This window comes from Serinus canaria, chromosome 1A (genome assembly GCF_022539315.1).
Source record: "Serinus canaria isolate serCan28SL12 chromosome 1A, serCan2020, whole genome shotgun sequence".
In the NCBI taxonomy this organism is placed as follows: Eukaryota; Metazoa; Chordata; class Aves; order Passeriformes; family Fringillidae; genus Serinus; species Serinus canaria.
The window spans coordinates 25,722,937-25,749,591 of record NC_066314.1 but is presented as its reverse complement, the minus strand read 5'-3'; the positions used below and the strand labels follow the sequence as shown (position 1 = coordinate 25,749,591).

General features: G+C 38.1%; 1 protein-coding gene across 1 annotated transcript; it reads right to left on the bottom strand.

Annotated features, from left to right (window-relative positions):
- Positions 1-1,531: 1,531 nt before the first annotated feature.
- On the bottom strand, positions 1,532-26,162 carry TMEM168 (transmembrane protein 168). The gene is made up of 5 exons (XM_030238269.2): positions 26,083-26,162; positions 21,537-22,802; positions 12,983-13,125; positions 10,283-10,557; positions 1,532-6,100 (listed from the first exon to the last, which is right to left on the bottom strand). The coding sequence occupies exons 2-5, from the start codon at positions 22,728-22,730 to the stop codon at positions 5,553-5,555; spliced, it is 2,160 nt and encodes a 719-aa protein (XP_030094129.1). The 5' UTR covers positions 22,731-22,802; positions 26,083-26,162; the 3' UTR covers positions 1,532-5,552.
- Positions 26,163-26,655: the final 493 nt, after the last annotated feature.

Sequence of the window (26,655 nt, the reverse complement as noted above, 5' to 3'; positions counted from 1 at the left end):
TTTAAATTTCCGTGTCACTAGCTGGAGCTAGTAAGGAGCTGGATGCTGCAGGCACCTCTAGGGAATATCTTCCCTCTCAGTAAACTAAAGATTTCGACTGCTGCTTGCAGGATGACCAACCGTTCACAAACACCTAAGGTGTGATTGTGAGGAAGGTAAACTCCTCAAGGAGTTAAACTCCTCAAGTTAAACTTGCCTGTGATTGTGTGAGGAAGTTAAACTCCTTCAAGCCCTGAGTCTGTAAAGGTGAACTCTGTAATACTGAGGGCCTTTACTGATCCAGCTTTCTGGTCTCCTTTATAATCCAGCAGTAAGTTTGATTTTGACTTTGCTAAGCCAACAGACACCAGCTGAGGGCAGTGCTGGTGCAGCAGGTAAAGCTGATCAACGGCTTGGTGCCTTTCTTGCTCCAAATCAAAGGGTTTAAAGTTTTGCTACACTTGTTTTCCAATAATAATGTATCTTTGTAACAACACCTAAAGAGAAACATTCTTCCAACATTGACAGAGCTATCTGCTTTTATTGCCCAGGCAACAAAACCAATTTGCAAAACTCCCTAACTCAGTGCCATGAATGGAGACATCTCTTGGGTTGGCTGACTCCATTCAAAGAGCCTTAGAATTATCTGCAGGCAGCACTGAGGGTGAGCTGTGCTGTTCTCTAGGGCTACCCTCTGGATTTGTGACTGAACAGAAAGGATCTACACAAGTTTAGTAAAAAAAGAACACTGATTAGTAAATTGCAAAATTAATGAATTAAATCACAAAGTACAACAGCCAAAATTAAACTCCTTCTGGTAAAAAAAACTTCAACCAACCAAAAGGTGCAGCTAAATCATCCTTGTATTCAGCCAGTCAATGTGCCAGAAGAACTGGCCATGCCTTCTTGACAGCTCTGGACACTGGATTAGCACTGAGATACCCATCACCCCTTATCACAGTACCACTCTGCTTCTCCACTGCCCACCAAAGTCTCCAATTAACAAGTCTAGGCTTCTTAAGAGCAATGCTGGGACTGTGGCCTGAGGACCAAGTGTAGGAACCTCCCCAGCAATTTCTGTGAGAAGCAGATGTGTGGATTTGTCCTCCTCACCATTCTGCAGCAACAGTTTCCTTCTACTTCCTCTGCCAGGCTTGATCTCACACAGGAACCCTCCATCAACTTGATCTTACTGGAGATAAGACATTTGACTAATTACAAGCCCTCATGTAAAGGAAGTCTTCAATTATATCTCTGTAAAATTATGTCTTGAACTATAAACAGCATTTTTACTAGCTTGCTGAATAAGTGATAAAAAAGACAAGGAGAAAGGCATTAATAATTTAAGCTAGTATTTCTCATTTCTATTAAATTATTAAACTAAAAATATTCCTTAGAGTATTTTCAAAATACTCTATTTTCCATAAACTCTGTTGCAATTTCTAGTTATAAAAAACCTGTGAAGCAAGCTGTATAGCAAACTCTCATGTAATTCAAGAGGGAGCACAGAAATCTGGAAAGCGATCAAGACACAAACAAGATGAAATGGAAATGAGCATCCAAAACAGCAAAATATATTTAAGTAGTATCACAAATACACTCAAAAAATCTATTTACATATCTAAAAACTGTATATTCAGTAAAAATCCTCCCACAAAAGGTATTTATAAACAAGAAAATTAATATGATTTTGTTGTCTACTGCTGGCAACTGAGGTGCTTTACTGCTAGCAAAGCATTAACTATGCTTTTACAAAATATACAAAATTATTTTGGGAAAAACTTGAACTGAAGACTGGACAAAAACTACAAGGCATACAAAGCATAAAGAACTGCAAATACATCACTCTAGTAGTGCAAAAATGAAGAATAATGGCTTTTTCCCCCCCACCAATACTTGTTTGGAGAAAAATACTACAGTGAATATGCAATTTGAACCCTTTTAAAAGACTTACATTTGTAGGACTCAGTGCATTTGCATGTTTTAGCAAGGCTAGTACTACACAGGAGGTAAATGAAAAGAAGTCAACATAAAATCATGCTGTGACACAAGTTTATAACAAATTTTATAGCAAAATGTCTGAATATACAGTACAGAGACAAGCCTTGCAAAAATGTTTCTCTCTACCCAGAAATCTGTACACATTACCACTAAAGAACGTGTACGTAACTGATAGCATATGGAACATTCTTTGGAATTAGATTTAAATTTCCTTCAGGCCCTGTCTTTCATACAGGAATAGCAGAAGGATAACTCCTCACTTAGATCACAGGAGCTTCCAGTGTTTGTCCCTCAGGCACATGCCCGAGGCTGGGCAGAGACCTGTGGAGAGGCATAAGCACCGGGGGCTGGAGAAAAATTCCACCTGGGAATGTGGGTCACTGTAGGATGCCTTGATAGAAGTCAGTGCAGAAGTGAAGAACTGATGAAGTTGAATTCCTCATCATCCATAGCCCTGGTTTGATAGTGTTTTGAAACACATGACAGTCTCTTTGTCCAAAAAGGCCTCATAATTGAACAGCTGTAAACATTTCTTTTAAAGTTAGCATTTTCACCATGACTTTGCACTAACAAAATCAGAATTAGGAACACATTAGCTCATGTTACAAACAAAATCAGAATTAGGAACACCTTAGCTCATGTTACAACTACTTCGAATTCAGAAAACCAGAGCTCTATAATTGAGAAAACAGAAACAAATCTGCAAACACATGATTAGTTTTGCAAATAGTATTTTTGCTCTTTTTTCAGCTCTTTATGCTCCCTTCAGCAAACAGCTAAATAACACCCAGTCTATCCTAGGAGAAAATCTAACTTTGGTAAGTAAGCTGGAAACCATTTAATATCCAGAGGCAAAACAGCAGGACAAACTGTTGCATTTATTCTGCCCAGAGCTAAGTCCATCACTGCACTACACAGCAGATTCCTGTTCACAGATTCAGGAGAGGTCAGGAATCCCGCACTTTTCTTGTTCCCTTTCATGTACAAAAAGAAAGATACAGATGATGTCCATAAAAATATAACAGTAGCAGGTAGACACTTACCCATTAAGATCTGTCAATTATAATTAGTGGCAGGTGTTATGGTTGATATTTAAAGCTTTTCCAGAATATAAAGGACTAACTTCTTGACTTCAAATGTTCAAAATGTTCACAGGGTTACTATGAGGTATTTATCGGGACTTTACTAAAAATTTCTAAGGCTCAAGCTCTAACAGTTTATGATGCAATCAGGTGAACTTCTACTGAAAGAGAAGTCAAAACAATGTAAAGGAGTCTTTATGCATCTATACTCAAGAGCTGATGATGAGGAATGGAAGACAGTGACTTCTGCAGAAGGCAGTGATGCTTTTCTGCAACCTGACGGATCCTTGTTCAACCCAACTTGAAGTATCCACTTCATGTGCTTGAACAAGGAGCTTAGGTAGGCAGCTCAGGCTCCAGAGGATAGCTTAGAGGTGCTCTAAGGTTATTCAAGAGACAGAAGGGATTTGTCTGCTTAACCTTTGGCACAGGAAAGCAAAACAAAACAAAAAAAAAATGCAACGCCCTCCAAAGTCATCCTAGAATAGAGACCAAACCAGTTTTCCTCTGGAAATATTTACATCTCCTTGCTAATGAGCAGTGGAGCACTTCAGGTCACTAGCATGGATTCAGGTATCTGGTTTTTGAACATATGAATTTAAATGAGATGACTCTTACCTCTGTTTCCCACATTAGGACCCTAAGTTGAATACCTGAAGTCAGGTGGTGTGAGAACCCTCTGTCCTTACTGACAACTGCCACCTCTTGATTCCCAGACAGAGCTGCAATCACAGCATTTACTCAGAGAAGACCCAAAGGCATTTAGTCTTCATAGGATATAATTTATCTCTTATTTCTTTATCCCCTTCTCACACTATGGAAGGGGAGAGAGCAAGGGAAAGCGATGTGGGAGGTGGTGCCTTGCTAAACAACACTGTGTAATACATACCAATGAAGAAACTTAGTAGCTGCCACTTGTAGATCTGAGAAAATCACCATTTTGAAGTTGGTGGGTAAAATTTGCTTTGGCTGTTGTAGCTCTCATTATTTATTTTGGGAGCTATTGATGGGTATCAGTGTTAGCAGATTCTCTAACTTGGCTGGCTAAAAAGCTCAAATGGCATTAGAAAAAGCTATGATGGCGAAGACTTATAGAGCTACATACCATTTGCATGTATTTAAATTAAAAAAAATCAATAAGTTATATTTTAGACAAATATCAGCTACTCTCTAACACTTTCATTAAAATACTGATGGAAACAGAAAAAAGTAAACTGTATGTCTACTGAATTGCACACACATATGCAAATAAACCACCACAAATTGTACTGTCTTAGCCACTTACTTGTTTCACCTCTAATTTTCTGTACTTGAGAAAATTACATAAAAAAGCGATGTAGCTTTTATGACTGAAAGAAAGGATTTCTAGAGTCCCATCCAGCTCTGGAAGCATTAAAATCAGGACCTTGTGGGTGGGAGAAAAGACTTAAGGAATACTGAGGATTCCCTTTTCTCCTAAGGGAATAAGCCATTCAAACAACTTTGTTGGTGGTTTTAATAGATAATGAACTCACTGGTCCAACTCTGTACTCAGACATTCCCAGAATCAAGATCTTAGGCACACCAAGGACTTCAGATAAATGTGGAAGCAAGGCAACACTTGTATTCCCATTTTTTATCTAAGGATTATTTTCTCTGTTAAATTCCCTGGGTTTTGTTTTGCTTTGTTTTCTTCAGAGTAGCTTTTCAAAATACAAACTATAAGAGCCTGGAAAATTCAGAATCACCTAAAAGGTGAGGGAAAAATGTTCACTGCAGTTTTTATTCTATATATAAATTAATTTCTGGGAATGTATGCTCAAAGATCACCAGCAAGATATTTAATGTTGAAAGTAACACTGAAAAACACACTTCAAAACACACTGTCTGAGAAGTATCAGAGCATTAGAGGGTTGTCTGATTTCCTTGTTTTCCATAGCAAATTTCCACTGATGGGAGTAGAGAACTGAGGCAGGGCACAAGATGTAAAAGCAAATAAAACTAAAGCTTTTTGGTAGCTACTTATATAGAACAGCTATATATTATGGGGTTTTTTTGGCTCAGTGATCCCACCACATAATTTCAAGCACACATAAACTGACTGCAGCATTAGCTTGGTTCCTTCCCTGTATTTAAACCGTATAGTGAACATAAATGACAGATCAGCATCGTGTAACATTCACAGGAGCTCCTGTCCATCAAACTGGTGTCTCTAAACAAAGGCTGCCTTAATAAGGCATATGAACATGGGGCCTGTCTCCAAAATGCATGGTCATATTAAATAAGTCTCTTACATATGTACACGTAACAAAATTGAAAATATCATAGTTCTACCCTCTTCTGTTTAATATTGCAATTTCTAACTGTTGCATATACTGTAACTGCTCAAAAAGCTGAATAAAGTGAGTAGAGCAGACTTTTTCAGAGAAAAATAGTCATAGAAAAAGTTTTAAATATGGTACGGTGAGAAAGTTCACAAAGCTCTCACTTCATTTTCTCTTTGGTTGCTGATCAGGATTTGACGAGTTTGAAGCCCTGTCCTGTATCCAGCACTGTGGGAAGAAACCAACTCATTTTCAATCTTTTTAAGCATCTAAAGCACGCTTTACAGACCCAGAACAGATTGAGACCACAAAACCAGTTTGCCAAATGTACTAATGGATAGGTGATGCGTGGGAAGTACATCATCCAGTGTTTGGCAACATCACTTCCCGTTGGCAAATGCAAAGTGTAGTCACTCCAGTGCTTTGACACACCATACACTGCTTTCACAGTGCGGCCCTTTTCAGACCAGCTGATGTTGCTGTCAGGGTTACAGTTGTACTCCACCCATTGCCTGGTGAAGTCACCAAGCTGTGGAGGGTCTGCTTCCTCAATGTCTACGACTTTGGCCATTTCTGCTCCTTGCACAGCAACATACTGGTCATTTACTTTTCTTACTTCTTTAACCCAAGGCTGAGAGTTCTCACAGTCTAAAACAATGATGAGTCGAGAACAAAAAGTGCCGTTCTTTTCTCTCCACCACTCCAACAGCGTGTCAAGTCGTAAAGCATCACCCCCTGCCACAAGGACAAAAAGATTTAGTATCAGGATGAAGAAACAGAAACTTCTGCAGAACTTTACCTGTTTTGAAATTTGGACATATATCACAGATGTTTTCAATTCATCCTTTCCATCTGTAAATGCTGCATGTCTCCACAGAGGTATTAACTGACTTGCTGTGGCAGACGAAGCCATGAACTTACCCTTGATTAGAAAGAAAACCCATCAGCAATAACAAAAAAGAGTGAAAGAAATTATAGCCAACTGATGAAATCTGGAAAATACAGATAAAGAGGGAAAAAATCTGAAATAAAGTTTATTTTGTATTGAATCGTAATAATTTTAGGAACAGGAATAGGACTCTCTTTTAGTATGCTTTTATGAATATTTAAAAAAGGCTTGTCTAAGAGATGAATTTAGAACAAAATACATTTTCAAATGGTGGGAATCAAAGCAAGCACAAAAATTCACATGACCAGGAATGAAGAGATTCTCTCTATAGAGACAGCTGTTTTAAAACTTCAAGAAAACTGGCATTGATTTACATCTCAATGAAACAAAAATCTCATTGGAATTTTTCCACAATATTTTTTTCCTGTCAGGTCAGAAGACCCTTGCAACTAGTGTTCAACTTCTCATGTCCTGTCTCAACTCCTGTTCCAACAGCACATTGAAAGAAGAGATTTTAATTAAACCTGAAATGTTATCTATAAGGAGAAGTCTTTCTGCCTAAATGTACTGGATGCTGCAGGATCTATGTAAGGCAGATTACTTACTCAGGTACCTAAGGACAACATCTTGCAAACAACTCTCTACTGTCTCCCCAGTGATACTAAAGTAAACAACCGGTATGCCTCAGTTCTGGCTAGCTGAAGCTATGATACAGGTTTACAACAAAATCACTGAAGTTTCAAACTATCAACTTTAAAAAATGAAGAAAAAGAAGAAAGGTATTTTAAATAACTGAATTTTAATTCCAGAGTGATTTTTCTCTAGTGAATATAATTAAGCAGTGTTTAAAATGTTGTTAGCTGCATATTTCAGCATTTACAGTTCTACCTGTAAGGGTTGACAAAAAAATGCTTCAGATTAATATCTCAGAATTAAAGCCTTGTGCATGCTATTGTAGTTAAAGCAAAATTACAGGGCTTCACGTTTCTCCAAGTAAATGAAAAACTTAAAAAAATTTACTAATTTTACTACCAAAGAAAATCTCTAGGATACAAACCTAACGTAATGACTTGTCTTGGTACATGATCCTCAAATTGCTGTAGTTATTTACAGCAGAGACTAATATAGATAGAAATAGTTTTCCTTTTCTAGGTATTTCTTCCATGTGAATTATCTATAAAAATTTCTTTATTTGTTCACACTTTAAAGGATTATAAATAAACTTTATTAAAGTGTAGCTATGTAGGAGTGCAGGTGATTTCCAGAGAGCATTGGATAGAATCACCCAAAGAAAACCATCTCATCCTCCACAGATACAAGCAAACACATACTTGGCTTACAACCCTATGGATCTCAAACACATGGGCTTATTACCCAGCACAAGGTTTAGGCACCAAGCTGTGTAAGAAATGCAGGTGTCTGGCCACCTCTGGCTCTCTGGCAGGTTTAGCAGGACAACAGGCATGCCAACAGTTTCAGAAACAGAGACAAAGCTTTATTAGCCCATCTCATGCCTTTGCCTTCACGCAGACAACATGACCGCCCAGGTCATTTGACTGCTCATACTTCATGCATGACTAGTTAACAGTTTCTTTTATATACCACTGTAATGTATCTCAGCTTCCAACAACAGAGAAACATCATTACTGAACTAATGAATTCAGTAAGCCTCTTTTGCAGTATGTGATTACAAAGCAAAGACTACACTGCTACTACTGTGACTGTACCAGGTCATAAGCCAGCAGTGAGAAACTACTTTTTTAATCAGATGAAAGGGTTTTTTTCATTATTGTCATCTCTTTTCATTCCTCCACAGGTCAGAGGATAGTACACATTACTGGAACTGATGGCCAAGGTTCCATCTGTCACAAAATGCCAGTGTCCAATATATGGGACACAATTACAGCCTTAATATTTTCAGTTTATACTTTCAAGTTACATGTGGGAGCAGTGATATCTGGAATGAGAATCACATTACATTCCATCATTTAACTAAAATAAATCACTAAAAAAGAATGCAAAACCTATGACAGCTGCCTGTTCTCCTTTATGTGACTATACACGTATGCATGTAGAAGCTGAAGATGTGTTTGGACAGAGAACTGAAAAGCAGCTTTGTCAGGAAGTTGAACACCACTGTATTTACACACTGTATCTTTCAGCACTCAAAGTTTTAACAGTTTCCTTGGTCTTTCTCTTAAAGGCTAGATATTAATTTAGGTTACAGCAATCAACAGGCTACAGAGAGACCTGAGGCCCCAGTCACACTCTAGGGAGGCTAGATGTAGTAAGCCAGGATTGGGGTGAAAGCTGTCCAGTTTTTGCAGCAACATTTGGCTCTACACATGCAAGAAAGCTGCTGGCTGGAGCACAGGTGGGAGGTGGAGTTTTGCTGATAGTCTGCTCCACACAAGGTGTGGACACACTCAGCAATTGCACAGGGTGGCAGCTGCTCTTATGGACAAACCACCCCTTCTCAGAGAAGTAATTTGGCCACCCTACATACACTGTAGCTCCCCACTTGCACTAAGGTCACAGAAAAAGCTGTGGCTTTTAAAAATCTCTGATACAGATAAAGCCCTTGAGAAAAAATACACACTGCTCTTCAGCAGTTCTAAAGGTTCAAGGATGGAGCTGCACCAAAACAGGTCTCCAGATGGAAACTGATCTATGCCTGAACACCTACTTCAGCCTGAGCACCCAATGAAGGGCATGCCCGACTGAAGGGCACATGCACCTGGAGAGACACTGCTGACAAAGAGCCTGGACCTCACAGGCCAAGTGCTACCCAAGAGAATTAATTCTATTCTAGGAAGAAAAAAGTTGCAAATTTTCAATGTATTTACTACAAGATTCTGGTTCTGCACACAGTGGCCTCAGTTCCCTACAGCAGCAAAACAAGGCCAAACCTTGCAATGATTTGACAACTTCATTAAGTTTACCACAGAAACGGGCCAAGAAAGGGGGAAACAGTGAAGTCTATGCCAAGGCTATGACAAGGCATTAAACTGGCCCTTTCAATAGAGGTTTACAATCTTGAGGCTAAACTATGCCCACAATCACTCACAAAGTCCAGTGTCAGCAAATCATACCTGTTTTTATGACACAAGGTTTGTTATATGTTCGAAGAGCTGTTTTTTGTAGTGTGAATTGTGTATTTGCCTCCTGTTTCTTTCACTGAGTCTTTTACAAAAAAAAACAAAACACATCTTAAAGACTTAAATGCAGCCCTTCGTGACAGTCTAACTGACACAGTGTCACAGAACACAGTAATTCCTTCTGTCATGTCCAAGGAATGAGAAAAGATTATGCTTGTTCATTACAGTGAACAAATACTCCTCAAACTACAGGGAAAAACCTGTCTTTACAGTAGGAGTGTGTAATTTCCACTTTTAATTCCATGCAGGGAAAAAAGCAATCTTTAAAGTTAACTTGTTGAAAATAAAAATCAGGTGTGAGGAAAATCAGGGGAATATGAAACTGTGTTTAAACTTGAAAGAATACATTTGGAGTCAACACTATTGGACAATTTTGAGAATAAGTGGAAGAAGATTAGTTGGCTGTAATAGGATCTTTATCAAAGTCAGTAAATACTAAAATGACATAAAGTTCATGAAGTAACATACCTGACTGCCATACAATGCAAGGGAAGGAAAGAGCTACCTCTTAACAATAACTTAGCTGCATTCCAATAGGGCTTCTGCATTTCTCCATTCTCTCCACTAGCAGAGACAGTCAGCCTGCAATCTGGCTTGTTTTCTCAATTTCGTGTAGCCTCTGAATCTCTTAACAGTCATGCTCTGTAATACTACTACCTCTACCTTTCTTCCCTCCCTGCCAGGAAGTTGTATAAAACTGCTCTCCAAAGACTGATGGTTCTTTGCCATTCTGAACAATCTGGTAGTAAGAACATTCAAAACTTCAAAGTTTTGCAATGCAGTATGATTTTCTACAGAATCAATGAATTGACGTGGAAAGGTTATCAATAACCAAAACAATTAACAAAAAAAAATCCCCAGATCACTTACCTGCCAGTGCCCATTCACCAGTGCCATGTGAGTGACCACTGTAATACAGAATGTAGGTATCATGTCTGGGTCCATCTGCAGTCCGAAGTTCAAGAAAAGACTTGATCTTGGAGTGAAGGGTATCAAAGGTCAGCCCGCTTGTAGAGTAGTCACAACCATACGTCTCAATCATGTGATAAGCAAAAAATCTTTGGATGGCATTAAGCATGCCAGTAGACCTCAGATTTAACTCTTGGACATGGTCAGGTGGAAGAAGAGTCGGTTGGCCATCAGGACTAAAGAGAAGGAGAACAGCTAATGATTATGGCTGATAATTTTTTCATGCTTAGTGGACTTCTAGTAGCTGTTGATTTTTTCCCCTGTTCATATTTTATCTACTATGAGGTAGCACTGTTCTAAATTAAAATTTACTTTAAATTTACAGTTTATAAACATCTCAAATTATTGCATTTGAGAGAGGGACCGCTATCTTCCTTCTGTCACACTTCAATTCCAAGCATAGTCCTTACTCAGCCCTATGCTATTCCTGCAACTGAGACACAGAGGGAGAGAAGGAAGCTGTGATAGGAAGAAGGGAGGCTCCAACAATTTCATGAAGTCCCTCTGAGGAGCACTGCCTTCACACAGGCTCTTTTTTTAAGAACAGCTAGAAAGAAGCACAAAGAAAATGAATGTTAATCTACACAAACCATAATGCAAACTGCTTTCCATGGATGAAAGAGAAATACACGCACACACTTTGCTCAGATACTCTGAAATATGGAGCTCACACAAATACAGATACAAATACAAATAGGATTAGCATAATTCTTCCTTGTTTGTGCTGTTCAGATGCTGTTCTTTCAGCATAAGAAATGTGATTCAGATAACAGTATTCACAGCTTAGTAAATCAAAGTTTTAAGAAAGTTACAAACTAGACCTAGAACAAACCATGTAGGTGTATTTATGTCTACATAGGTAAGAATATGCACATATGAGAAAAATAAAAGATTCCTTGGGTTTCAAAATGAATTTTATTTGTATTGTTATCTATGTTTTATGTAAAATATAGATAAATATATGATAAATAACCCCAAATATATACAGTATCTAAAATATCTAATAAAAATACACTTTATATTTTAGGTCTACACAGCTATTCATTACTCATAATAATAGGAAATTTGGTCTTGCAAGACACCCAGCTAGGGGAGTGCTCTTCAGAATATATTTTCAGAAAGAGAAAAGCATTCATCACTCTTCAGCTGATATAATAAGGGTAATGATGAGAAATATGACTGACAGCTAGGCCAAATTGGCCTCATTTATGCTCAGTTACAGACATGGAGAGGTTTTGTGAGTGAAAATATGAAGATAAGTGTTACTCTACTAATACAAAACATGACATGGTTTTTTCCCCTATATAGGTATATATGTGTGTATTCTTCATGTATTTTGTTTGCAAGCCAGTGTGTAAGGCTACTTAGTCTCCTTATTGGTCTAGCTAATTAAATTTTGCACCTCCTCACCTGTCTAGGGCTTTTATGAAAATTATTATTCCACTGGTATAGCTACATTGAATAGCTCATCATTACTGTTCATCTCAGCAAGGGAAGACTGGGTCCATCACTAAAACAGTCAAGCTTTGTTGATAAGAAGTTTAGTTCTGTCAGGTCCTAAACAGTTGCTCAAGAGTATCTCATTTGCTCAAAATTAGAGGGAACTGCCGGTGCCAGAATAATATAATACAATGAAAGAATCAAATTGTTACCATGGAAACAAAATTAATTTATTTTTATTGTAATGTAAATTTTGAAAATCTGTTTTTCAAATCTGTAACAATAATTGACAAGGATTTTTTTCAGGGTGAACAGCTGAAAGACTGTAAATCAGAAGCTCAGAAAATGTGGGTTTTTACAATATTTAAGATACAGTTATTTAAGATTAGCATACTTTGGTTTCTTTGATGTTAAGTTCTTCCTTATCCACTAAATCCATTACACACACTGAAGCTGTGAAGTTTTCATAAATTGGGCAGTTCTGTTTTGAAGTCTCTCGTATCAACTTACTACTCCATTTCTCTTGTGACTTGAAGAGATAATTTATATAGCTCTTGTTTATCACTTACCAAAAAATGTGCACACGCTGATTTTAATTTTATGGCAAAAGCAGCATTTGCAAGTTTAAAGCTTCTAAGAAAAACACACAGATGGGCAAATAATAATAGTACAATCCCTTTACAATAATTCATTTCTCATATGGTAACATTTATTTTGGAAAAAAAACAGCTTCAAATTCTCAACACCAATACATGACATGTAGTCCATTTGGAAATTTAATTTTAATGAAATTTAAATGTAGACACTACTTTGTTTAATTGAATTAAAAATTATTTTGAACTGATCTTTTTGGTTTATTAAATCTCCTCATGTAAGATACCTGGTCTCAGTCAAATGCCCCAGTCCTCCTTGGTGTGAGATATGGGCTGTGAAATCTGCCTATGCACATCTGGTCTGTATTCATCAGCTTTCTAAAAGCAAATTACCTGGATAGAAAGGTGGAGTTTCTCATTCCAGCGTGAGAAAGAGGAGAAATAGAAAATCTGCCTATTATTTGAATTTGTATTTAATTGTTGAAAATCCAAGCAACAGCACTGCATTGCCTCCATGAGCAAACAATATATTCACACACTATGAAGCTGAAATGGACAGTAACCATACCTGCAAAAGTTGGTGGGAATCACGACAGCATACCCGACACATGTTCCTCCCAAGCAGTTTCCCAGTTCATGGAAAAGCCCATGAGCCATGGACTCCAAAGGTAGAACAATCAGAAATGCACTCATGAAGATCCCATTGGTAGGCTAAAAAGAAAATGAAGAGATTTAGGCATTGTATGAAAATCCCTTTGTTTGTTCCCACATAATTGGGCCCTTAAACATGCAAAGTATTACTTGTAATGTATATTTATTTTTCCATGTATTACATGGTGAATTACTGTAAAGACAAATGAAAAACTTGGGGAGAAGGTGACTGGTAAGCAAAGATCACTCTTTTAAAAGGAATGCATTTGAAAACACACAGCGCAGTATTAGCTGTAAAAACTGTGATCATGTCTTAGTTTACCAACTGAGGCAAGAAAATCAAATGCCACAAAATTAATTGAGAGCATAAAATAAGAAGATCTGTAAGCATCTGCAGGGTAAGGCCCTCATCAGTGAGGTACAGCACAGATATTATGTATCTAGCACCAGATGACAGCACACTATCCCATCAATCTCTGGAGGTACTTAGAAGACCTGTACATGTGACTTTGGGAGGTGGTTTAGGGTGGACTTAACAGTGCTGGGTTAATGGCGAGATGTGATGATCATAGAGGACTTTTCCAACCTAAATCATTCCATGATCATTAAAAATATATATTTAACTAATGGGATACTACATATCACGCAAGTGATGAATTCTGAGATCATTTGTGAACATTATTTCAATTAAAAAGACAATTCTTTGTCAGTTACATTAATACCACACAAGTAAAGGAACATCCTCTACAGGACTACATAGCATTCACCAAGCTAATACCCCATATTAAACTTTCCTGCTTCAAAGGAAAAAAGCAGTTTTGGAAAATATTACACTTACTAATACATAGCCGATTTCTGTAAAAAACAAACAAACAAGAAGTTTCAACAGTTACATCTCAATCAATAGTACTAGTAAAATAAAAATGGACTTCTGAAATGCCAGATATTTCTGAGAGGCAGAACAGATAAGGATTCATTTCAGTTAATTAAGCATGATGTGAATGGGTTTAATCAGGTATTAAATTTTTTAGGAAAGACAGCAACAGTATATGTATTATAATATAAAATTAAACAAGAACTTTAATACCCATTGTTCATTTGTTAAATATTGATGTTTGCTATGTAGCAAAGGAGGTAAATTCATAGCTAGAGATTTCTGTCTTGAGAAGAATTCTGTGGTCTCTGACCCCCTCTATGTTTTATTTGTGCTCTCTGTACTAATCTACAATATTAATGTTGGGTTTTTTTAAAAAGGATATTGCCTTACTGTGTAAGACTCTGTGACTTGATGGGCACTGGTAGTTCAACTTAACATGAAGTCAACACTATTAATAATTTGGAAAGTATATTATACTGAAAATAATGACACCTAAACCAACACAGATCTTGTTGACACATGGCACGAGCTCAACTACATTCAGTTTTTAAACACAATTACTTAGCCTGAAAGAAGAGCTTCACCCATCTAATGCACTAAGAAAGAATTGTCTGCTACCTGTCCTGGTTTTCAAAAGTGTCCTATTACACTTCTGGTGGAAGGATCTCACCTATGTGTCCTTGAAATGTGACAGCAATACTTCTAATCACAAATAAACACCAGGATCTGATATTAAATAATAACTAACTGACAGCATTATTAACTGATAGCATAAATGATCTGAAATCACCAGAAAACAGGAAAGCTTAAAACACTGCAACTATTATGGTACCACCTCAATTTGTTTTGTTGTTAATACAGGAAAAATCCTTTAATTAAGGAAATATAATTTCTGTTTCAAATGTATCAGCAGCAAGTGTTCCTTTTAGTTGCCCTGTTTCCCCAGTGCACTCTGTAGAGTGGCAGCAACAAAAACGTACAAAGCTCTGGTAAGATTTTTTCTGTAGAAACCTTATGAAGTGTAAGACTTTGTTGAAAGAGTGGAGTTTTCTAGCTAAATTAATTTCAAGTCTTAGAGACTTAGTTTTGCAACTGTAAATTCCAGAAGGGTAATGAAAAAAAAAGGGAAGTATTTTTCTCACAAGTTCAGGTTTTACACCACATATAAATATATTTTCTTGGACTTTGCTAAAGCAAACTAGTCCTATATTGCATTAGTGTTCTGATAACAGTGAACATATTACAAAATAAAAAGTACATTTGCCCGTAAAAACAAGAGCAATCATAATATCCTAAATAATCATTAAACTAGTATTTAATAATTATTATACTGTTATTAACTATATTAATTAATAATAACTATTAAATAATTAATAAGCTATTATACTATTACTTTATATGAATTTTATTGTAGTCCTATTACAACAAAGCCCTCTTGTTCTAAATACTCCCTCACTCCACTCCCCTAAACACATGCAACCCACAGCATTCTGCCACAACACAAATTGAAATTATCACAAAGACACACTCTGACTGAGTTTAACTCCTAAAAAATATTTACATTTAATTATTGAAAATGCTCCTACTAATATGAAGATACTGACAAAGAAAATTCCCAAGTACTTGTGAAATAAGGGTCTCACACAGAAACACTAAGGATCATCTCGGTGATCCATCTTGCCTTGTATCCTGCTTTGAGTTTGTACCAAATATTACAACAGGAATGGGAAATAAGCCCTATAGTGTTATGAATCAACTCAGCTCCATCTGAAGTTTCAACTGTGTTGTCTTTTAGTGGCCATCTTATGCGGTGGAATAGGAAAATGTTGGATATTTTACATTTGTTGACATCTATGTAATGAGAAGATGCTGGCACCTGCTGTTAGCACTTTTTCAACAGTTTTGATTTAGAAGAAATATGTCAAATGTAAAAATGCCTAATCATGATTAGAACAAATCAATAGTAGGATAATAAAATATCTTAATCCAGCACTGCAAAAAAAAAAGACTGGTAGCATTTTAAAATACCTAAACAATAAGAACTTCAAATAGCAAAAAATATCGATTTAGTTATTGCAGTAAAACTGAAGACAGGTTCCTCCCTAAAGATAAATAGCTAAAATTCCAGATTGAAACTGTCAGGATTCACTTTTGTGCTTTATGGAAACTGTCAGGATTCACATTTGTGCTTTATTAAATACCAAAGATTTGATGACTGGTCCTTAATGGAGCAGATGGCTATGGATGCACAGGCAGAGCCAGAAAGGGATTTTGCTCTTTCATGTGTTCAGCCCATTTTAATTGTTTTCGATTGCACTAGCAACGTGAACCTGCAGTATGTCCCTGAACTCCAAGTGCCCACTGATTCCAGAGAGACTGCTCAAAAAGCAAACAGAAGTCAGGGACCATCTAGTCAATCCTACTGAAAAAACACATGAGAAATCATTTTATCTCTTAATCTTCAGGGGGTTTTTTTGCCTTTGCCCATCTTGTTCTGAAGGAATTAACAATTAAGTCTCATTTCAAGTAACACAGAAAAGGTAAAAGAAAAAAAAAATCTACTTGCCTCTGATGACTGGAATGACAGACAATTAAAGAGTGGTGAGATTTCACTAGTAGTAGTATCTTTCTCTTTTTCTGAGCAATGTTTCTTGTTAAGTGTAACTGTTAGAACACCAGAAGTATTTAGAGGTATTTTACAACCAAAATGTCTTTTTATACTCATGGATAAGAAAACTTCCATCCCAAAGAATAACCACTGCTTGAAGCAGAATAGCTCTGGAACTGTATTTAATTATAGATGTGTGACTGAAGAAAAAAGCCCAAAATGCATAAATGTTAGTTTAAATTGGAAGCCGATTACAAAGACCTATAGAAGAGCCCTTCTGTTTAAGACAGAAATGAAACACTAGACATATGTCAACTAAGATGGTCACAGGATCAGTGAATGGTTGGGGTTAGAAGGAGCCTCAGGAAATTGTCTGGCTCAACCCATTGCTCACACAGCAGGGTGCCAGGGATTATATCTAACAGACCAATAACTGAGAAAGCTTATTAAATCCCAAAGACTTTTTTTTGCATTTCCAAGAAAAAATACTGTCCTGCTTTCCATAACCCAAGCTGAATATTTACCTGTTTTTATACACAGACACACAGTGATACACAAAACCCCCCAACCAAAAGAAGTATAATAGAAGAACACTCTCTATGACAGAGAAGGCTCAGGAGAAGAAGGGTAACATGCTACCATTCAATGAATACCTTATTTCAAAGGAGGACAAGATCTACATTACAGGTAGAAAAAAGCTTAAAGACAAAATTTGTAAAGCTACAAAGTACATCAGCTACCAGAGGAAACAATCGTGTATCAAGTTACCCAATAGACAGTCTATAGAGATCAATAATAATCCTTTACTTCTGACTATGAGAACAGCAGCAGGAAAGTCTAGGAAAGAGTTTGCAGAAAACACTTGTCACAATCACTGGCAGACAAATTTAATGTGCTGTGTTTCCCATCCCTGACTCCTGCTATAGCCATGGGAAAGCCTGTGCTTTTATCTACAAGCAGTTATCAGTTTAAAAGTATGCTAAAAAAAACTCTGACGTTTTTAAATACAAAAATGTGAATCCTGAAACTAACGAAATTTTGACGGCAAGCTAAACACATAATAGACTCTTCAGACTAATAATGAATACGTTCTCTTGTCACCAGAGAGCCCCTTCAGGACTGAGGAGCACTTGAAGTGGTGGTGACAGCAGCAAGGTGTGCTGCCACTGTGGATTTCAGCAGGCAACCTGAGGTAGCTCTTGGGATGGGACAGAAGAGGGAGAGAGGCAAGGAGGGCTGAGCATACACTGAAGAGAGGAAGACAGGCAGCAAAAGTACACATGATAGAGGGTGAGTTTGAGAAGAAACGGTGAGCAGTGAGCAATGGGGACTTAGGATGCAGCTTAAGAGCAGTAGGAAAAGAGGGAATAAAGGTATTAGAAAAGAAACTCAACAGAAAAGTATAATAACAGCAAAGCACAGGTATTGAAGGCAAATCAGCAAGAAGAGGAAAAACTGTCAGTGATGAAAGGAAAGGGGGGAACTAAACATGACCATACAGATAGATGAGAAAAGGCAGGTGTGGCACACACATTTGACAAAATGTGGAAAGAGGCCAGAGGATGCAGCAGGGACTCTGAGGGGAAAAGAAGAAACAACAAAAAATAGCTCCAAACAAGCAAAGCCTGAGGAGGATTGGATTAAAAATCCAAGCCAGGAAGAAAAGCAGGGGTAAAGAGAAGGAGAAAGACTGGATTTGATTTGCATTCAAGTTATTTAACCTGTGATGCTAATAAAAGTATGTCTAAGTAAATATAGATGTTGCTATATATATGGGCAACCACACCAGAATAAAAACTACAAAATCATTAGCTCTCCCCCAAACAGTAAAGTACTCATACATATAGTAAACTTATTTTGTCTCCTATAAATGATTCAAGTTAAATGGTATTGTCCATTTAAGTATGAGTACTCAAGCATGTAACAAATACTATTATTTTACTAACCCATAAAATTCACTAAAACCAAGAATAATGTACAGAATAATGTACTTCATTCCATTACTTTACTGGCTCTAACGTAGTTTATTTTCCTCTTGGTAATACTACATACAAGCCTTCCAGGGATAATAATTCTCTTTGGCCACTAAGTCAGAAAACCTGTAGTTACCTTGGCAGAGAGCACTTAGCAAAATTTGATTTTAAGTTTTTGAGAAAAAGAGTGCCCCAAACCTTTCTAAGATCTTCATCTGAAAATTACAAGCTCTTCTCCACAAATTTTTCATCATTTTATTGGATTCCTGAAGCAGTAATATCTGAGTCATCTGCATGACTTCTTCTGGATCTTGACCAATCCAAGGGCCTAATTATCACCAGGCACATAATTAATTGCTGAAATAAGCTGGCGCTAAAGAGCCTATTGATCTGACTGAAATTACTCAAACAAATGTAAAGGCAGGTGCTGACCATTTCCTGCAGATTCTGCAAAGAAAACATCCATACATTTTTACCAACAAGACAAGACATCTTTCCTCTGCAGCTATAACAAGGATTATTCTCAGAAGCAGACCATGTCCCAGCTGAAACACGCCCCACTGAAAGAAGAGCTGTTATTCCTTTTTTTAATGCACCCAACTTTAACACATTACTTTTACAGTTCTGCCCAAGCACATACCTTGTCTTATTACAAAGGCTATGTTTCCCTTAGAGAAAGGTCCTTGACTGACAGGACTTTAGCCTCAACAGCTCTGCATCAATAAGAAAACCACTGTCCCTACTACAACAAGTGAATTCACCTCACTTTAAAAACCCCTCCACAAAAGAAGATTTTATATTTTTCTGACAATTTTAATAAAATAGGATACTTCTAGATATCAATTAACAGACAATTGGTGCTTTAGGTCATGACTTTTCATACACATGAGATTCATTTGAAGCACAGATATTACAGTTATTAGAAATGTTAAGAGGGCATATAAAACATGCCTGCAAAACATTTTCCAAGAAAAGGAATCCCCCTGCTTCCCACCACTCAATTTCTGGCTATAACTGAGATTTTTTTTAATAAGCTATTGCTAATTATTTATAGCTGACTGTTAGGAAGCTCTTTTCCAAGGCTCAGATTTATAGCAATTCTATTCATAGGGGGTCAAATGGCAGACCACAAAGTGATTTTAAACAACCTCTCTTATCAAATGCACTATCGTTAAACAAGCTTTCAGTAGTGAGGAAAGGTATAAACAAAAAATGCTTCATCTTTCAGGTCACTTTAATCAGATTTCAAATATAATTTACACATACTGAAATAACTACAGAAATCCCAAACTAATGTTGCAAAGACTGAAAATTCTTACATCTTACATATGCAAAAAATGTTTTAAATTATCTTTAGAAGAGCAAATACATTTTCAGGAACTGGAAACCAAGGAATACTTGGCATTCCTGAGAAACTCTAAGGAAAAATATGTTAAAAATGTAAATGTAAAGTGCAAAAAAGTTTCCTGAATATAAGAATGTATGAATGGCTACATTAATCCACACCAAAGGCCCATCCAGAAGAATGTCTGGCTCCAAAGAGGCCAATTGCCTAGGAAAGATGTAAGGACAGAAAAAACATGTTTCTCGAGTACTTTAACCACTAGTGGCTTAAGAACTCCCTGAGCCAGATGTGGCTTCCAGATAGTACACAGACCCCAGTGAATTTTGTCCAGCTTCCTCCTGAGCCTCTTCAATCACAGGGCACCACACATGGCATGCCATGATATACAACCCCAGAGCTCAGCACCATATGAGGAATTATTCCTACTAACCTGTCTCCAAACTGCTTCTTGACAACTTGATTCCCCTCAACTTTTGCACTGAACTGATTATTTATTATCTCTACTTTTTTGGTTCTGTTTCCTTCTGTCTTTTCTGCAAATCCAAACACCACAGCTATGAGTGCTGATAATCTTCCAAAAAAAAGGCAAAACTACCCAGTGTTCCTTGGAGGCTTGTCTGTTAACCTCTCATGCTCTTCATACAAAAAACAAAACCCCAAGCCCAACATTGTTACAAAGTAACTGTAAATTTAATCTTTCACTAATTTCTTTGATACCATTCATCCACAAGGTTATTTAATCTGAGAAAATCTGCAGGATTAGAAATTCCACAGGAGTGGGCAGGATATTGTTCTGTAAACAGTACAAAGACATAAAACTTGATCTACTGGAAAAGGATATTTTATATACATGAATATATGTTTGTAATTTATATAAGAGGAGAATGAGCACAAAATTAATTCTTATTGCAGTTAGTTTTTTATATCAAATTGAAAAAGAAAAGAGACTGTGAACCCCCTGCTGCAACTATGACAACACACCGTGTATCTTAACTTGGGTGCTGAATAAACATTTTGAAAGAAATGTATGCTTTCTGCTTAAGAAAAGACAACATCCTAATTCATACATGGAAAGAAAAGTCAAAGGACACTGTGGGATTTTAATGACTGTTCTTTCAGATATCATATCCTGGGGTATATAATCAGATTTGAAAGTGAGACACTCAAAGCTCATGTAATGTCAAGGATTTATCAGTTTATCAGCTGATCTCTAATTCCATGTAATTGATCAAGAGCAAAGCTAAATTACGGAAAATGACATTATTTAATACATTTCAATCTAATTAAAATAGTCCAAAAGAAAATCCCTAGATTTAGTGAGCATTACACAGTGATTTATTCAGAAAACAGTTTTTATGGCACAGTAAATTCAATAGCAAAACAATTTCCCACTTAGGCAAATGCAAAATACTTTCCTCACCTCTTTTGCTCTGGAAGCACTTACCTTTTCCCATGCTGCCACATAAGGAAGCTGGTAAATTGCACTTGCTTTAACAGGTCACCAGGCAGCTCAAAGTGTTAAGTGTAAAGCCCACAACAGTGAAACCACGCATTCCAACTTTGACCTGCTAACCCACAGCACACCATCCATTTTTAGGAATTTTAGCGATCCAGCAATTCTCAGGATTATTGTCAAGAGGAGATCAAGATAAAGAGATTATTATTTACCTGCCAAGAGACTGCTCCCAAAACAGCAGTCGCAACAAGGCTGAAAAATACCAGCTGCTCTGAGATCAAACAGAAGTGACGCATTCCTTTGGATGCCATGACCCTGTCCAGGCTGTTGTTTTCTGCTCGGTGAGTATAATACACCCTGTGGCAGTCATTGAGTTTTGTGTGAAATCCCCAAAGAGTTATAAAAAAAATCACATGACAGATCATCCAGAAAATTCCAAAAATAGAAAAACCAGGTATCACAAAATACCAGAGTTCCAAATCACGTAGTTTAAAGGCTGCAAGAATGAAAAATATTAGTTCAATGACTCCAACTGAGATAACAGAAAGTCGCCTGCAAACTTTACCACGGTACAGGTATGGCTTCCATCGCTCAGTAACCGAGAGTCCACTGAAGTAAACGTCGAGAAGGGGATCTGAAATGAGGCAGCTGAAGAAACACGCCAAGGCAAAAGGGTTTGTGGGGATTTGCAGTGATGGAAAAAAGAGTAGGGATGCAATGGCTCCAAAAATTGCCAAATTTGGAATTGCCAAAAAAGACTTCATACGTAAGTCAATAATCAGCATGGCCAAAGCCAAGACCAACAGAATAATACTTACAGATTTTTCTACCAGCATAGTTGTGCTGGCAATTGCAAATCCAACTAGCTCCAAAAACTCAACTGTTGTCAGCAGAGTTGGTCGATGATGGACACAACCACAAATCCTTTCAACTAAAGCACATAATATCCTTAAAACAATGGCAGAGAGAAGCAAATATTTTGTAGCTTCTTCTTTCACATCCATCTTGAAGGCAGAATTATTGAGAAAACAGAGAAGGCCAAGCAAAAAACCAAACCAAAGATTGGAGAGACTCAAACTTGCTGATTCCATTGAAAAATAGTAGTACAGTATGCTGGCAATTCCAAGAACAAAGAGCCCCAGAATAAATATTACCAAAATCAGTGCATCTGCAGTTTTTTCCCACCTGACATAAAGGCCCATGCAAATGGCAACCAGTAGATTGATTCGGGCAAGATAGCCAAGGTATCTGACTGATGAGTGCATGTTCACTTCTCTGTTTACTTCTTCTAGCCTTGTCATTGCTGCATAGAGACAGTGACTAACACAGTACCGCAGTGACCTACACATGTAAACTGCAGGTAGGGGTTTCACCCACTTCACTGACAGTAAATATTTGGGTTTCATCCAACAAACACAATGCAACTGCTGCCTTCTGTAATATCATTTCAGTAACAGTGGTCCAGAATCCTTGAAGTCCTGGAAGAGAATTAAGAAAAGTTTTAGTGGTAAATAATTCCTTAAAAACCTATAGAACATAAATATGACTCATCCCATCTCACAAAGAGGCTTAATATCTAAAGTAAAAAAACACATTAAAAAGACCAGTTAAGTGTGAAAACCAATATAAAATGGGTTCTGCATAAACCTTATTTCATAACTTGAATGAGAGGAAAACAATCCTGGCCTAGGCAGTTTTCCACAAAACTCATTGATTAGGTATCTATATTAGATATCTATGGATATCCAAAAGCCTTCTATGGTAGCCACTTGCTTCTAGAACATTTCATAATTATTTTAAAACAATATTTTATTTCACCATTACATTTGGTAAGTTCTCACTTTCTATTAAATCTTTTCAGCATGCTTTGCAAGACTTCCTTTTAGCAGTCAAGTAAGTATATGATTTACAAAAAGAACTTCCCACTCAGTTAACGAGCTTAACCCAGAGTAAAAAAGATATTATTATCTCCATTTCACAAAAGGAGAGTGGACACACTGATGTAGCAACTGATTTGGTCTGATTTTGAGAGATTTCTCCTAATGTAAAATTAAAGCCTTCATTTGCATCCCTTCAAGCCAGTTTCACCCCTCCTCCATAAACAAGAAAACAAACAAGCTGATTGGGATAAATATTACATTTAGAACACAAGCACCTCCTACTCAGATCCATTTAACTAATGTGATTTTCCTTTTAATATAGTTACAAACAGACAGAAGTATTTTTAAGGGGCATTTTGTAATGTTATGGGCAGAGTTTCCAACACATAAAAAGACTTATACATAGCCTCTATAATTTTTTAAGTAATTAACTAATCGCCCATCTTACAGAGATTTCTGAAGAGTTACTGGTCTGACAGAGAAACCAGTGTGCCAAAACCACTAGCTTATAGCTTACTGCTTTTATTTATATTGGTGGGGGAAGTGTTAAAAGACACCTTGACTCAAATGCAACTTTTAGACTTTATTCCCTCTTGATTTTTAAATTCTCATTTTTTAAACCAGTGAACAACAAAAGATAAAGCGAATTGACTGGTTTCCCCCTAAGTTTTGGCAGATCAAAGACTGACACACAGAGTAAAACCAGCTTGAGTAATTGCTGCAGAGAAAAACTAGGCTTGAGAAATCCTGTTGTTTAAATCACTTATTTGGTAACACATATTTTCAAATTATGCTATACACCCAACAACAATGCAGATATTACCTGGAAGAACTATGCATTAAAAATCTGTTTACCTGAAGCAGAATACACACCATATATTTAACGCAAATTGCTATTACATGAAGTTATTATAAGTTAAAAGTCCTTTGGATTTCAACTGTGCATTTTCACAGTATTCATTATTAGTAGTGTTTTACAGATATTGACTTAATTCTGAGTTGCCTGGATGCTTAACGTCTCACAATATCTCTTCCCTTACTTTCTGTTCGTCTCACCCTTTCGTTTCTCCATTATACAGATAACACAAATGTGAGTTAGTTTTCATATTCCAGGGTTAGGTTTCATAACACTGACTCCATCTCAGTATTTCTTGTACTACAATCAACATTCATTTTATGGACAACTTGAACCATTCATTTCAGCTGCTACACATGCCCTCCCCGTGCCTCCTGATCTCTCTAGTTCAAACCATGAATACACAGAAACGATTTCCCATCTCCTTTCAACCCACAGCCCAGTCGCGACATGTGACTACTGCTACTCTGAAGAACATATACCATCCATCCTTTTAACCTGGATTCCTTTCTGGAACCCCTCCAAGTCGAGGGGCTAACCCAATAAACGCCCAGTTGGACAGCAGCCCCGCAAGCCGGCAGGAATGAGCCCTTTGCATATGAGCAAACAGCAAAGCACCCGCCTCACACCCAGCTTAAAATTTTGCTGCAATCGCGGAATTGTTTTCTGTGGGATCATTAACAGCAGCTACCTCCCCTCTAGGCCAGCAACTCTGACAGAACACAACTCTCACTGCTTCAGCTCGTGCCAAGTGGAGTTGTGCTGCCAGCACAGCGCCAGAAACATGAAAGAGGAACTCCTCTGCCCTTCCCCTGCCAGGTGCTGGGGTGGGGGAACAAATGGGGCAACATGTCTGTTCTACTGCAGACACAAAATCTACTTGGGCACAAGTAGGGAAAAACGATTTGCAAAATGACAGCTCAGGCTGTGAACGCAATCTCTTCTTCCTGACCCCACCTTCTAGCCAATTAGCAAAAATGGGCACTCCTAAACCACACTATTAAACATTAGTATTTTTTAACCAAAATACATGGTCAACTTTTTTGTGAAGAGGACGAGGTGCATTTTCATGATTAATGTATCCCATCACACAGCTATTACCAAATAAAAAGAAAAAAGCAATTCAATTTTAAAGAGAAATATCCATAACTGATTTGTTCTCTAAAACACAGCTATGTGCTAGTAATTTCTGTCAATACTTCGTTTACACAAGGACTGTTCAAAGTCCTGGGAGGGGCTAGTGCTCCTGTGTTTGTTTTAAGGTTTTGGGCTTTAAGGTTTCAGGCTGGACACCACTTACAGATTTCAGCAAATCACATTTAGCTTCAAAACATGTGGACACTCACTTTTAAGTGTTTGTCAACTTTTGCAAATATAATTTCAAGGAAAACCTGGAGCCTCATAAACATTTAGAGACGAAACTATCTAATGGCTTTCCTATATGTAAAGAAACACTGCTCTCAATGTACTAACCCTAACTCGTCTAAGAAAGTTGCAAAAACAACCAAACCTCAAAGCTGGTTCAGTAGTTAAGCCCAGGTGAGATCTAGCTAAAATAGTAAATCCACTTTCCTTCACCTTTATTCTTCCAGTTTAGCACTTTTGTTCTTTTTAAAGCAATTCTGTAGGAGTTGGTGGTTTTTTTTTTGTTTGTTTGTTTGGTTTTTTTTTGGTTTTTTTTTTTTTTTTTTTTTTTAAATAAAAAGTCCTATTTAGCTAATACATAAACACATCAGACTTAGCCCCCGGAGACGGGCAGCGTTTTCCAGATGTTAACACCTCGCCCACAGGGGACTGCCGCTCTGGGGGAAGGGCGCGTTCCCGGCTGCAGCTCCAGCGGCGGGGCCGGCCCGGCCAGGGAAGGTCAGTGCCGGCACGGGGCGCGGCGGCGCATGGGGTCCCTCAGCAGCCTCCCCGCGACGCCGATCGGTGCTGGCGGCCCCCGCGTCCCACGGCGGTGCCCGCCCGGCCGCGCTCGGTGAGGAGCCCGCGGCGCCCCCGCCCCGCCCGGCCCGTTCTCACCTCAACAGGCGGCCCGGAGCCTGCCCGCCCCCCGCGCCGGCCGCCGCCATGTCAAAGCCGAGCGCGGCGCTTCCCGCTACGGGCCGCGCCGAGGCTCAAACACCGCCGCGCCGTCACGGCGCGGTCGGCTAGAATAATGAACAAGCCCAACCAACCAACCGAGAGCCCCAACCAAACCCATAGACACTGGTGCTTAGGCATGGAAGCGGGAAAACTGTGTTTAAATCACGACTGCAAGGCAGACTGAGTCCTCCCCATGCTGTGGTCCGGCATACCTCGTGCGCTTCCTCGGGCCCGGAGTGCGTTCCTCCGCACACGTTTTGAACTGGCCCGCGGAGGCAGGTGAGCAGATAGCGGGAAGGTTCTGGATCATAGTAACCCCACGTCCTGGCCGAGAGAGGCAACACAAGAGGAGTGTGGATGACAGTGCTGCTCAGGCACTCTTTGAACTGCAAGTGGGCTGGATTGCTGGGAGAAAGCCTCTGTTCCTGTAATCCTCCATCACAACCTTCTAACCCTAGTCAAGAAGCACTAGAGTAACCTAAACATCTCAGCTTGCCCGTCCGTCGTTCC

Excerpts from the sequence above, each read along its gene's own strand:
- TMEM168 (XM_030238269.2), bottom strand. The coding sequence starts at position 22,730 with ATGAAACCCAAATATTTACTGTCAGTGAAGTGGGTGAAACCCCTACCT. Across the intron at positions 10,558-12,982 it reads ATTCCCACCAACTTTTGCAG|TCCTGATGGCCAACCGACTC; the intron begins GTATGGTTACTG and ends CCTTCTCTTTAG. Across the intron at positions 6,101-10,282 it reads TGGTGAATGGGCACTGGCAG|GGGGTGATGCTTTACGACTT; the intron begins GTAAGTGATCTG and ends TCCTTGTGGCAG.